Source organism: Eschrichtius robustus, chromosome 1, assembly GCF_028021215.1.
Source record: "Eschrichtius robustus isolate mEscRob2 chromosome 1, mEscRob2.pri, whole genome shotgun sequence".
In the NCBI taxonomy this organism is placed as follows: Eukaryota; Metazoa; Chordata; class Mammalia; order Artiodactyla; family Eschrichtiidae; genus Eschrichtius; species Eschrichtius robustus.
Window position 1 is genome coordinate 119,860,783 of NC_090824.1, and position 15,461 is coordinate 119,876,243.

The 15,461-nt window shown below is 38.9% G+C and overlaps 1 protein-coding gene across 1 annotated transcript in view; it reads left to right on the forward strand.

Moving 5' to 3' along the window:
- The first annotated feature begins 11,698 nt into the window (after positions 1-11,698).
- The window catches only part of AQP9 (aquaporin 9), a 38,105-nt gene continuing 34,342 nt past the window's right edge, over positions 11,699-15,461 (forward strand). The window contains exon 1 of the mRNA XM_068552460.1: positions 11,699-12,014. Within this exon, the coding sequence (XP_068408561.1) occupies positions 11,904-12,014 (111 nt within the window). The 5' untranslated portion in view covers positions 11,699-11,903. The remainder of the gene's footprint in view (positions 12,015-15,461) is intronic.

A 15,461-nucleotide genomic window follows, 5' to 3' on the forward strand; every position in this document is an offset into this window, starting at 1 on the left:
ACTAGTCCCCTCCATCAGGAAGCCTATACAACCCACTGAACCAACCTCAGCCACTGGGGACAGACACCAAAACCAACGGGAACTACGAACCTGCAGCCTGCAAAAAGGAGACCCCAAACACAGTAAGTTAAGCAAAATGAGAAGACAGAAAAACACACAGCAGATGAATGAGCAAGGCAAAACCTCACCAGACCTAACAAATGAAGAGGAAATAGGCAGTCTACCTGAAAAAGAATTCAGAATAATGATAGTAAAGATGATCCAAAATCTTGGAAACAGAATACAGAAAATACAAGAAACATTTAACAAGGACCTAGAAGAACTAAAGAGCAAACAAACAGTGATGAACAAAACAATAAATGAAATTGAAAATTCTCTAGAAGGGATCAATAGCAGAATAACTTAGGCAGAAGAACGGATAAGTGACCTGGAAGATAAAATAGTGGAAATTACTACTGCAGAGCAGAATAAAGAAAAAAGAATGAAAAGAATTGAGGACAGTCTCAGAGACCTCTGGGACAACATTAAACATACCAACATTCAAATTATAGGGGTCCCAGAAGAAGAAGAGAAAAAGAAAGGGACTGAGAAAATATTAGAAGACATTACAGTTGAAAACTTCCCTGATACGGGAAAGGAAATACTTAATTAAGTTCAGGAAGCACAGAGAGGCCCATACAGGATAAATCCAAGGAGAAACACACCAAGACACATATTAATCAAACTATCAAAAATTAAATACAAAGAAAAAATATTAAAAGCAGCAAGGGAAAAACAACAAATAACACACAAGGGAATCCCCATAAGGTTAACAGCTGATCTTTCAGCAGAAACTCTGCAAGCCAGAAGGGAGTGGCAGGACATATTTAAAGTGATGAAGGAGAAAAACCTACAACCAAGATTACTCTATCCAGCAAGGAACTCATTCAGATTTGATGGAGAAATTAAAACCTTTACAGACAAGTGAAAGCTAAGGGAATTCAGCACCATCAAACCAGCTTTACAACAAATGCTAAAGGAACTTCTCTAGGCAGGAAACACAAGAGAAGGAAAAGACCTACAATAACAAACCCAAAACAATTAAGAAAATGGTAATAGGAACATACATATCAATAATTACCTTAAATGTAAATGGATTAAATGCTCCAACCAAAAGACATAGACTGGCTGAATGGATACAAAAACAAGACCTGTATATATGCTGTCTACAAGAGACCCACTTCAGACCTAGGGACACATACAGGCTGAAAGTGAGGGTATGGAAAAAGATATTCCATGCAAATGGAAATCAAAAGAAAGCTGGAGTAGCAATTCTCATATCAGACAAAATAGACTTTAAAATAAAGACGATTACAAGAGACAAAGAAGGACACTACATAATGATCAAGGGATCAATCCAAGAAGAAGATAGAACAATTGTAAATATTTATGCCCCCAAAATGGGAGCACCTCAATACATAAGGCAAATACTAACAGCCATAAAAGGGGAAATCAACAGTAACACAATCATAGTAGGGGATTTTAACACCCCCCTTTCACCAATGGACAGATCATCCAAAGTGAAAATATATAAGGAAACACAAGCTTTAAATGATACATTAAACAAGAGGGACTTAATTGATATTTATAGGACATTCCATCCAAAAACAATGAAATACACATTCCTCTCAAGTGCTCATGGAACATTCTCCAGGACAGATTACATCTTGGGTCACAAATCAAGCCTTGGTAAACTTAAGAAAATTGAGATCGTATCAAGTATCTTTTCCGAGCACAACGCTATGAGACTAGATATCAATTACAGGAAAAAATCTGTAAAAAATACAAACACATGGAGGCTAAACAATACATTACTTAATAACCAAGAGATCACTGAAGAAATCAAAGAGGAAATCAAAAAATACCTAGAAACAAATGACAATGAAAATGCGACGACCCAAAACCTATGGGATACAGCAAAAGCAGTTCTAAGAGGGAAGTTTATAGCAATACAATGCTACCTTAAGAAACAAGAAACACCTCAAATAAATAACCTAACCTTACACCTAAAGCAATTAGAGAAAGAAGAACAAAAAAATCCCAAAGTTAGCAGAAGGAAAGAAATCATAAAGATCAGATCAGAAATAAATGAAAATGAAATGAAGGAAATGATAGCAAAGATCAATAAAACTAAAACTAAAGATCAATAAACTATGTTTGAGAAGATAAACAAAATTGATAAACCATTAGCCAGACTCATCAAGAAAAAAAGGGAGAAGACTCAAATCAATAGAATTAGAATTGAAAAAGGAGAAGTAACAACTGACACTGCAGAAATACAAAGGATCATGAGAGATTACTACAAGCAACTCTATGCCAATAAAATGGACAACCTGGAAGAAATGGACAAATTCTTAGAAATGCACAACCTTCCAAGATTGAAGCAGGAAGAAATAGAAAATATGAACAGACCAATCACAAGCACTGAAATTGAAACTGTGATTAAAAATCTTCCAACACACAAAAGCCCAGGACCAGATGGCTTCACAGGCGAATTCTATCAAACATTTAGAGAAGAGCTAACACCTATCCTTCTCAAACTCTTCCAAAATATAGCAGAGGGAGGAACATTCCCAAACTCATTCTACGAGGCCACCATCACCCTGATACCAAAACCAGACAAAGATGTCACAAAGAAAGAAAACTAAAGACCAGTATCACTGATGAACATAGATGCAAAAATCCTCAACAAAATACTGGTAAACAGAATCCAACAGCACATTAAAAGGATCATACACCATGATCAAGTGGGGTTTATCCCAGGGATGCAAGGATTCTTCAATATATGCAAATCAATCAATACGATACACCATATTAAAAAATTGAAGGAGAAAAACCATATGATCATCTCAAAAGATGCAGAGAAAGCTTTCGGCAAAATTCAACACCATTTATGATAAAAAACCTCCAGAAAGTAGGCATAGAGGGAACTTTCCTCAACATAATAAAGGCCATACATGACAAACCCACAGCCAACATCGTCCTCAATGGGGAAAAACTGAAACCATTTCCACTAAGATCAGGAACAAGACAAGGTTGCCCACTCTCACCACTATTATTCAACATACTTTTGGAAGTTTTAGCCACAGCAATCAAAGAAGAGAAAAAAATAAAAGGAATCCAAATCAGAAATGAAGAAGTAAAGCTGTCACTGTTTGCAGATGACATGATGCTATACATAGAGAATCCTAAAGATGCTACCAGAAAACTACTAGAACTAATCAATGAATTTGGTAAAGGGGCAGGATACAAAATTAATGCACAGAAATCTGTAGCATTCCTAAACACTAATGATGAAAAATCTGAAAGTGAAATTAAGAAAACACTCCCATTTACCACTGCAACAAAAAGAATAAAATATCTAGGAATAAACCTACCTAAGGAGACAAAATGCCTGTATGCAGAAAATTATAAGACACTGATGAAAGAAACTAAAGATGATACAAATAGATGGAGAGATATACCATGTTCTTGGATTGGAAGAATCAACATTGTGAAAATGACTCTACTACCCAAAGCAATCTACAGATTCAATGCAATCACTATCAAACTACCGCTGGCATTTTTCACAGAACTACAACAAAAAATTTCACAATTTGTATGGAACCACAAAAGATCTCGAATAGCCAAAGCAAGCTTGAGAAAGAAAAACGGAGCTGGAGGAATCAGGCTCCCTGACTTCAGACTATACTACAAAGCTACAGTAATCAAGACAGTATGGTACTGGCACAAAAAAGGAAATATAGATCAATGGAACAGGATAGAAAGCCAAGAGATAAACCCATGCACCTATGGTTACCTTATCTTTGATAAAGGAGGCAGGAATATACAGTGGAGAAAAGACAGTCTCTTCAATAAGTGGTGCTGGAAAAACTGGACAGCTACATGTAAAAGTATGAAATTAGAACACTCCCTAACACCATACACAAAAATAAACTCATAATGGATTAAAGACCTAAATGTAAGGCCAGACACTATCAAACTCTTAGAGGAAAACATAGGCAGAACACTCTATGACATAAATCACAGCAAGATCCTTTTTGACCCATGTCCTAGAGAAATGGAAATAAAAACAAAAATAAACAAATTGGACCTAATGAAACTTAAAAGCTTTTGCACAGCAAAGGAAACCATAAACAAGACGAAAAGACAACCCTCAGAATGGGAGAAAATATTTGCAAATGAAGCAACTGACAAAGGATTAATCTCCTAAATTTACAAGCAGCTCATGCAGTTCAACATCAAAAAAACAAGGAACCCAATCCAAAAATGGGCAGAAGACCTAAATAGACATTTCTCCAAAGATATACAGATTGTCAACAAACACATGAAAGAATGCTCAACATCATTAATCATTAGAGAAACGCAAATCAAAACTACAATGAGATATCATCTCACACCAGTCAGAATGGCCATCATCAAAAAATCTACAAACAATAAATGCTGGAGAGGGTGTGGAGAAAAGGGGACCCTCTTGCACTGTTGGTGGGAATGTAAATTGATACAGCCACTATGGAGAACAGTATGGAGGTTCCTTAAAAAACTAAAAGTAGAACTACCATATGACCCAGCAATCCCACTACTGGGCATATACCCTGAGAAAACCATAATTTAAAAAGAATCATATACCAAAATGTTCATTGCAGCTCTATTTACAATAGCCAGGACATGGAAGCAACCTAAGTGTCCATCGACAGATGAATGGATAAAGAAGATGTGGCGTATATATACAATGGAATATTACTCAGCCATAAAAAGAAATGAAATTGAGTTATTTGTAGTGAGGTGGATGGACCTAGAGTCTGTCATACAGAGTGAAGTAAGTCAGAAAGAGAAAAACAAATACAGTATGCTAACAGATATATATGGAATCTAAAAGAAAGGAAAGAAAAAAGGTCATGAAGAACCTAGGAGCAAGACGGGAATAAAGACACAGATCTACTAGAGAATGGACTTGAGGATATGGTGAGGGGGAAGGGTAAGCTGTGACAAAGTGAGAGAGTGGCATGGACATATATACATTACCACACGTAAAATAGATAGCTAGTGGGAAGCAGCCGCAAAGCACAGGGAGATTAGCTCGGTGTTTTGTGACCACCTAGAGGGGTGGGATAGGGAGGGTGGGAGCGAGACGCAAGAGGGAGGAGATATGGGGATATACGTATATATATAGCTGATTCACTTTGTTATAAAGCAGAAACTAACACACCATTGTAAAGCAATTATACTCCAATAAAGATGTTAAAAAAAATTACAATTTTACTTCCAGGAATTTTTTTATATAGCGTAGATGGAATTTCAAACCAAATAGTGTTGCAAAACTTGTCAAAATATTTTGGAAATATATTAGAATTCTACCTTATACTGTACATAATATATTCTAAAAAAATTAAAAATTTAAGTGTGAAAAGTAAAATCATGAAAATATTGGAATAAAACATAAGACAAAGTTTAATATTTTTGTAATTTGGGGATAGAGTAGGTCTTTTTAGCATAACTACCAAATTTGGTAACCATACAGAAAAATATTTATAGACTTGAGTACACAAATTTTATAAATTTCTCTATGGCAGCCACACATCATCATTATAAATTAAAGATAAAAGATTAAGTGGAAAATGATTTGCCAAATATAACAGATAAAAGATTTATATTCTTATAAAGAGTGACAAAAATTAATAAATAAAAAATGAAACGGATGAAAAAGGGGTAGAGGATATAAATTTAAAATGTATAAAAGAATAAACACAAATAGCTAACACATGAAAGATGCCCAAACTCACTGTTAACCAAAGAAATGCCTACAAAAACAATATAATTTTTTAACTGCTATAGTCGGAAAAGAATTAGAAAGAATTTACATTAACCAATACTAAAGAGAATGGGAGAAATAGGTACTTTTTCCCCCCTTGGCCGCACCACAAGGCATGCAGAATCGGATCGAACCTGTGCCCCCTGTGGTGGAAGCAAAGAGTCTTAACCACTGGACCACCAGGGAAGTCCCGGAGAAATAGGTACTTTTAAAACCCAGAATATATGCATATTCTCTGACCAGTAATTCAACTTCTAGGCCATTGTGCTAAGTGATAGATAGATAATTATATACACTAGGATGTTCATTTAATGGGGGGAAAATAGCAACAACCAATTGTCTATTGAAAGGAAGTTGTTTAAATTATGGCGCATTTGTACAATTGAATATTACAGTCATTAAAAAGATGAGTTATACATTGGCATAGAAAGAAGACAGAAATTTTGAAGAGAAAACACATTAATCTAGTATGTATAATATAATCCCACTTTTAGAAAAAGAATATTTATATAGATCTACTGAAAAAAATTCTGGAGGGTTATATTTCAGTCTGTTAACAGTGGTTATCTATGAGGGCTGGAATTATGAGAGATTTTTGTTTTAATTTAAATACTTTTGAATTTTTCTTTTCAGTTTAGTATGATTTTTTGCTCAAGGTAAAGTGGTTATTTTTTACCCCAACTAGAAAAGAAAAAAAGCAGATGAGACATGAAATGGTTGCTATGAATTGAACGTTCGTGTCCTCATACATTGAGGCCCTAATTTCCAAATGCGGTGGTGTTTGGAGTGGGGGGACTTTGGGGGAAACTGGTTTTGAATGAAGTTATGGAGGTAGAGTCTCCATGGGGGGATTGGTACCCTTAAAAGAGGATAAAAAGACTAGAACTCTCAGCCATGTGAGGATGCAACAAGAAGGTGGCTGTCTATACCCAGGAAAGGAGCTCTCACCCTCTCCCAACCTTACTGGTATCCTACTCTCAGACTTCCAGCCTCCAGAACTGTGAGAAATAAAAGCTTGTTGCTTAAGCCACCTAGTTTACGGGTCTTGATATAGTAGCCCAAATTGACTAAGACTGTGGAATTTGAGGTGAAACAATTCTGAAGGAACGTTTTTCAGGATAGTCAAGACTTGAGCTTGTTTTTAGGCCCCAGGAAAGAAGCCAATGGGGGGAAGAGATTGAGAGGGTGAGGAGAATGTTAATCAGCCAGGGTCTCAGAGGGGCCGGGACAGTACACCAGCATCAGGGCTAACTTGAAGGGAAAGAAGGACAGTATAAATAACATTAGGGCAACTTTTTGAGGAGAAGAGGTACAAAAGTATTATAGCTAATGAACCCACTTGTTTTCCCAGTAGATTGGGAGAAAAGGTCATCAGCTGAGTAGGAGGATTGGGACAGGGAACTGGAGGGGCATGGAAGAGGTATATTACTGCTGCAGAGAATGAAATCGTGCACGGTATCTGGACTATCAGGTATATGTGTGAGATTCCTGAGCTCCATCCCAGATCTACCAAATCATACCCTCTGAAGTTGCGTGATCCGAATGCACCCTAAAGTCTGGAACCTTTGAAATAAAAGGTCAACTAAGGATATGGGGCCACTGCTGATGCTAGATCGCAACTATCTCTAGGGTCAATTGATACATTTATATAATTTTTCCAGCATTATTCACAGTGTGGGAAGAGAGCATTTGAGAAAAATCGATCACTGGATTTACTCAGAATTGGGCTTTGGCAATGTGGGTGTAGAAGAAAGTCAAGGGGTCAATGGAACCAGAGACGTTAAGTGCATCATTAACCTGGGTGACAGTGAGGTAAGAGCTGGGTGGAGAGGGAGGAGTTGAGAAACTGTAATCTATGAAGAGGATGTAAAGCAGATTTGTGAAAGAGAGTGGGTGAAAGGTGGAAACTAGAAGTTTTAGTCAGTGGGATGTGTCTTGGTATGAAAGATTTTGAGAGAGGAGATGGTGACACAGTTCCAACAATGGCCATGAAAGGGGCTTCTGAACAAGAGGATATAGTGGGGATAAATTTGGCCAAAGTAGAAGAGGTTGGGGGAGTAAGAGCAGAGTGTGAGATGATTACCCTTATGAACAACAGATTTGTTGAATCCCATGATGGAGGCAAAGATGGTTTCTCTTCTCAAGGCAAAAGCGGAGAAGAGAATGTCGGGGTCAGGGAGGGACAGTCAGGGAGAAATAAAAGAGCTGGGTAGGCTAGCTCCATAGGTTCAGCATGGCACTGTGTCTAGGTAAGCACAATTTTAGGACTGTTGGTGGCAGGATGAGTCAGTATGTTGGCAATGCATGGTAACCTCTAGGATACCCATGCAGTGATAACTGGACTTTTGGTTCAGTACTTTGCACATGCTTCTATTTTACCATATGATGTGTTCATTTGGAGGTATTTGTCACTTAAGACTATATAACTCCTTAGAAGTAGAGATTTGTATTCCTTATTTTTGAATCCCTACTGCTTAATGCTGTGCCTGACATATGGTAAATAATAAAAGGTTTTTCTGAATGAATGAAACTAAGCAGCCCCATATTTCTAACAGGAACTTTGGCATGAGGGTGCTTTGCAAAGGGGGGCATGGGTGAGTTAGGTCTGATGATGAATTCATGGTGATGCAGGTAAAAAGTGTAACTGTCCTCTGAAGGTAGACTGAAAGAAATGATAAATATTTCATCTCCTCCACTTAAGCCTGAAATGTTCAGTGCCACAAGCTTAACCTCTGCTTTCTTTAAACTCTCCCCTCAGGTAACCTTATCTTTTTTAAAAATTTAATTTAATTTAATTTTAGGTAACCTCATCTTTATTCATGGCTTCAGTTATCCCCTCGATGAGCACAAGAACCTTCCCTCTGAATACAGACCATATCCTTTCCTACTTGACATCTTCTCTCAGAAGCATGAGAGAGCCCCCAAGGTCTCAACCTGCACAAGCAGAATTCATGACCTTCCCTTGCAGTCCTGGTCCTCTTCCAGCATTTCCTCTCTGGAGGCTTAGCACCTCCTTCCCCAGCAAGCCAGGAATACAGCCATCAAACTTGAGTTTCTTTTCCTCATCCTTCATATCCAATCCATCAAGTCCTTCCAATTTTAAGATATAAAGAACTCTTGAGTCCTTCCATTTCTCTCCATTGTGAAAGCCACCACCTAGTCCTGGAATTCTGGCATATCCCCCAATGTCTACATATGCCCACCTTAGGCCCCCACCAATCCCCTCTCCACCTCACAGCTAGGATGAGGGTTCTCCTCTCTCCCTACCTCAACATATGTTTATTCAAACATTATGTGCCATGGACATGAGTTTTAAAACTCAAATCTGATGGTGTCCTGCTCCTGCTTAAACCACTTCAGTGACTTATTACTGCTCTTACCCTAAACTTGATTTACAAGCCTCACTATGGTCCGATCCCTGCCTACGGCTCCAGGTTCATTCCGCACTGTTCTCCTTCGCTGCCTCTCTTTCATTCTTGGATACGCACCATACTGTTCCCATCCCCCACCCCCCACAAGACATTCCCCACTACACTTGTTTCTGATCTCAGCTCAGACATGATGTCCTTGGAAAAGCTATCAGAGATCTCTGGCAAGATGAAATCTCCCTCTTACATCTGCTTACAGAAATATGTCCTCTATCTTCAGAGCATACATCTCTGTTGTAATTTCATATTTCTGTGTGTATGATTAGTTCACTCACGTCTCTCTCCCTCATGAGACTCTAAGCTCTGTAAGGGGCAAGAACCCCATGTGCTTTTGTTAAGTACAGTGTTTGGCACATAAGGAGTATGCCATAAATATTTGTTAGGTGAGGGAATGGAGAGACCACAGAACACCCTTGTGTGGTATTAGTTGTAATCACAATAAAGTCCTGTCTCTCTGGTCCATCCACTGGGACCTGGGAATAGCATGGTCATAAATAACTCTTGGAGTATAATTGTTTTACAATGGTGTGTTAGTTTCTGCTTTATAACAAAGTGAATCAGCTATATGCATACATATATCCCCATATCCCCTCCCTCTTACGTCTCCCTCCCACCCTCCCTATCCCACCCCTCTAGGTGGTCACAAAGCACCGAGCTGATCTCCCTATGCTATGCAGCTGCTTCCCACTAGCTATCTATTTTACATTTGGTAGTGTATATCTGTCAATGCTACTCTCTCACCTCATCCCAGCTTCCCCTTCCCCTTCCCTGTGTCCTCAAGTCGATTCCTCTACATCTGCGTCTTTATTCCTGTCCTGCCCCTAGGTTCTTCAGAACAATTTTTTTTTTAGATTCCATATATATCTGTTAGCATACGGTATTTGTTTTTCTCTTTCTGACTTACTTCACTCTGTATGACAGACTCTAGGTCCATCCACCTCACTACAAATAACTCAATTTCGTTTTTTATGGCTGAGTAATATTTCATTGTATATATGTGCCACATCTTCTTTATCCAATCATCTGTTGATGGACACTTAGGTTGCTTCCATGTCCTGGCTATTGTAAATAGAGCTGCAATGAACATTGTGGTACATGACTCCTTCTGAATTATGGTTTTCTCAGGGTATATGCCCAGTAGTGGGATGGTATCCATAACTTAACCAGGAGTTACAGTCAAAATGCTCATTCCTGTTTTGGTTCTGCAATGGCATGCCCTCAGGCAAGTTATAATCTCTTTAGGCCTTAACTCTTGATTTCACCTACAGACTAGGTACGTCTTCTGTCCTTGAAATCTCTACAGCTGTTTTTTCCAGGCCCCTCTTCCAGCCTGCTGCCTCAACTGGGAATGACTGTGGGCCTCCTGCAAAGATAGGGGAGGGTCTGAAACAGAGCAGGCTTTTCTGTGGGAGGACTGGGAGGAAGCACACAGCAAGGGTACTAATTTCATGGGACTGCCTTGGTATTCAGAAACAACTGCTGGATTCTACTTCTTCTCACAAACTAGTTTTGAAAAACAAGGCTTGAATATTTGACATGATGAGAAGCTAGTCCTGAACACAGTTTGTTGCCTGTAAGGATGTTAATTCATCAAACTTAAAAGATACAATCTAGGAGCCTTGTTTAGGCATCTTTACTCCCTTTCTTGTTTAATTGGGGTGACATATACTCAGATTGATCTCCTTCTGGCTTAGTGATCTCCAAGCAGTATAGACTTTCAAGTTACTATTGTTTACTTGCTATGTATTTTGCTTAAATATTTCATGGTAAATGATGGAGAGTAACTTGGTTTTCAAACTAGAATGCTTCTTAAGAAGTTGGCTTCTCCATCTTTCTGATTCTTGATCCCAAGCTATCCTCAGTAGATGAACCCCAGCTACAGTAACCGAGGAGGAGATCCCATCCTGTCCTACAGACTTGCCATGTGAGACTTGGAATGGTCTCTCTGTACGTTAATTTCTTCATCTCTAGAAGGAATGCAGTGGTTCTTAACACCCTCAGGGAGGTGTAATTAAATCACTGAAATGTTACTGGAAGAAAAAAAGAGTGATTAATCTTGTTGAACAACACGTCTTATTTTTCTTCTTGTTCTCCAATTTGCATGAAAGCTCCTTCAGAAAAGAATGTTTACATTAGATGTGTATATACCTGATCTGACAATTCCAAACTACACCTCAACCAACCAATTCTGAATAGGAAAAAAAAATCAGAAGCTTGCAATTGTGCAACATGTAAATCTCTCCTGGACTGGAGCCCATCACTGTGGTTTGGCAACGCAACCAAAACATCTCTCTTCTCATCTCTTGAAAAAAAACCCAACAGAGAAAAAAACACCTTGAAAATAAAGGTAATGATTAATCCATCAGGTACAAAAAGGACTGTTTTCAGGATTTCAGGTTCTAATACGCCATTTCAAATAAACAGCAGCAAACAGGGAATGACAATTTCACCAGAAGAGGATTAAGCCACAGGCTCTAATTGGGACTGGATTTGTACAGCCATATTATCTAATCAGGCATCTCCAGGAATCTGTGAGCAGTTGTTAAAACTTCCATGTGCCAGTGAAGTAGGGACCAGAAGAAGCAGGTATTGGTGAAAAGAGTGGTCCTTGTAGAAGCCCCAAGATGCAGCCTGAGATGGAACAAAAGAAAAAAAGCTTGAAGCAGAGACTGGTCTTGAAGAGCAGCTTAGCTAAAGAAATGCTCTCCGAGTTCTTGGGCACATTTATAATGATTGTGAGTATTTTCTGATTTCTGTTATAAAAAAATAACAAAAAGTTATTTTTGTCCATAAACTTTGTACATTAAAAGTTCTTTGGTAATGTACCATGGTGTAGCATGGTGACTACAGTTAATAATATCATATTACATATATGAAAATTGCTAAGAGAGTATATCTTAAAAGTTCTCATCACAAGATAAAAAAATGTGTAACTATGTATGGTGATGGATATTAACTAGACTTACTGTGGTGTTCATTTCATTATATAAACAAATATTGAATTAGTATGTTGTACACCTGAAACTAATAAATTGTTATATGCTAATTATACCTAATTTTTTTTTTAAGTTCTTTGCATTGGGTAAATACATAATACTTTAGGAGACTAAGCCAATACTGAGAAACAAATGTGAATTCAAAAAATGGAACTAGTGTAAAATAAGAGAGAGCAATACGTTTTCTGGTCTCTGAAAACCTCTTTGTACCTGATTTGTTCAAGTATTTTCAAGGTGTTATGGACAATTTCCTACATTCCCTCTTGACCATCCTCACCTCTCATCTATGGTGACTTGTTAGGCGGGGGTAGTGTGGGGGAGAAAGGCATTGGAAGGAAAAGAGAGAGAAAATAAAAGTCCAAGATTCTTCTGATTCTCGTCACTCTTTACTGGAAAATCGCCCTCAGGGAGACAGAAACCCTGGGGTCATGTTACTTGACAATTTGGTCCCAAAGGGGAGAGTGGTTGCTGCCCCGGGCCTAACTTCCGTCCTCAAGGTGACCTGTGGTACGGAGAAGTGAGGCAAATTCAGTTACAATTCTAAGTGCTCTGCAAACAATACAGAAGAGGAGTGAACTAAACATCTATGTATTTTGTAACCAAAAAAGTTAAAACCCTATTTCTTAACAAGAACCTATTTCATGATCCCATCCTGTCTAAGTAAAGGAAAGTGGCTTTTAGCCATTCACTATTCTACTCATGCAAATAGTATTGTGTCTTCCCCTACTATTCAAGGTGGGAGCTAAAGAAATAATATCTTAATACTGTATGCTGAAAAGTTAAACTTTGTATCTTCTGGCTAAAGCCAATAATTTCCTGTAAGGTTTGATTTCTATTTATACTGTTCTAAAACAAACCCTGATGAAATCTTTCATGGTGAGTATAATCTTCAATTTTGTTGAGGCTTGTGGGGATGTGTAAACAAGAAACTTCTGCAAAAACACAATTTTTAATATACATATAAATTAAAAATTTAATTTTTAATAAATCTACATGGTTTTTCTCAAAGGTAATTCAAAGTAATTGTTTATGCTTTATTAGAAAATGTGCATTTTGCCTTACTTTCTCTAGTAAAAAGCTTTGCATGTTGACAGGGCATGGAGCAAAGGGAGCACTGAAAAGATGACAGAGTATATGCAGGACTCACTGGTCTTTCATATGTAAAATTAGTTTTCCCCCAGACACTGGGAGTCTGATGCCTTTTGCCTCTCTCTTCTCGAAAACTGCTCTTAAGGGAAGCATCTCAAGCTCATTCACACTGTGGTATAAATGACTAATAAGGGCTACTGGTAGCACTAAGGAAAGAGCAAGTCCATGAAAAATTCTCTGTAGACTACAACTAAAAACAACAATAATTAAGTCATAAGCTAAAAAACTAGCTCTAATTTGGCCTTTTAGACATTGGGATAGGTAGGCCTTTATGCCTTTGCTAGTGCCAGGGAGAAAGTTTGCAATGCATCTTCCCCATCACAGAAGAGGTTTAGAAGTGTTGAGCTGCAAAGGTAGGGAGTATGTGTTAAGTACCTACCATTTGTTAGCTTCTTTACCTACATTTGTTTAATCCTTATGGTAGCTGCATTACGAAGACTTTATTATCACCCATAAACAGCTGGAGAAGTGAGGGCTCAAACAGATGAAGTAACTGGCCAAAACTGGGAAAGTAGTGAACTGGGATTCTTTCTAATTCTAGAGGCTACGCTTTCCACGTACTTCCACCCATTGCTGGAATTCCTTTGGCAATGTCCTTGATAGATAGATAGTAAATCAGACTCTGCTTTAATATTTCCACAGATTGGAGCCTTGAGTTAGTACTATGGGCATGGGAGTTTAATTGATGAGCACCTGATGAGACCAGACCATTAGTTGTGCCCCTAAGCAGAAAAGGCTACTCAACTCAGGTGGAGGGTTTGAGGTGAAGGCAGAAAACACACTTCTCAGCCCCCTGCACGTGGGCCCATGGTGTGCGGGTTTCAAGTTGCAGATTAAATATCCACTACATGTAAAATTCCTAACATAGGATGCTCATTACATGCTAGCTCCCTTACCCCTCGATCCTTCTGCTTTTACTTGAGCGTCTTTGTAGTATTTAAAAACAGCTGCTTTGTCCCCTCCTGGGCATCGTGCCCATGCCTTTCCCTAGCACGGACTACGGAACTCTGCCCATACATATATGGGACCCCGTCAATGTGTGTTGAATTAAATAATTCCTTTTAGGGGCTGAACTTCCCAAGATCTCTCATCATTTTTCGAAGGAGCTATGTTCACCCGTCGCTTTTTTGTGTACCCTCTTCTCTCTCCAAACATTTCAGGATTCTTTTTTTTTTTTTTTTAATTTTATTTATTTATGGCTGTGTTGGGTCTTCGTTTCTGTGCGAGGGCTTTCTCCAGTTGCGGCAAGCGGGGACCACTCTTCATCGCGGTGCGCAGGCCTCTCACTATCGCGGCCTCTCTTGTTGCGGAGCACAGGCTCCAGATGCGCAGGCTCAGTAATTGTGGCTCACGGGCCCAGCTGCTCCGCGGCATGTGGGATCTTCCCAGACCAGGGCTCGAACCCGTGTCCCCTGCATTGGCAGGCAGATTCTCAACCACTGCGCCACCAGGGAAGCCCTCAGGATTCTTTGATACAGAGCTCATCCTATTGAGGATGCTGAGGTGAACAGCCCAGCAAGCAGCCATATTTTCCTCTTGTGGTGGAAGGGCATCCTTCCAGGTCTGGACTTATGAGTAGGTAGCATCTACTTGTGTATTGTGAAAGATCCTACATTTTTTTTCTCACCCCATCAAGCTTGTACATTATTAGACAACCTATCTTTTGGCATATCTAAGAATGAAATAATGCAAGTACTTTTGCTAAAAGTAATACCTTTGATCTGTGCCCTGAAGAGAAATAGAAAGGGCAGAGGCCTGGGACACAGGATATGGAGGGCAGAGGGGAGTGGGCATTGCAGGAGGGAGGGAGGAAATGAGGTGGATGGAGAAATTTCAGACCCCACCATGTTTCCCACATGTGATCCTGCCTTCATGACTTTATGACCAAACTTCTCTCTTTGACAGAGTCACCAAGTTCGTCACTCTGTTTCTGGAACGGTTTTCAGATATGCTGGCTGTAGAAATTCTGGGGCTTTAAAATGATTGTTACAAAGTGTCCTCAGATCTTGGAATAGGTCTATTCCATATTAGGGAGCT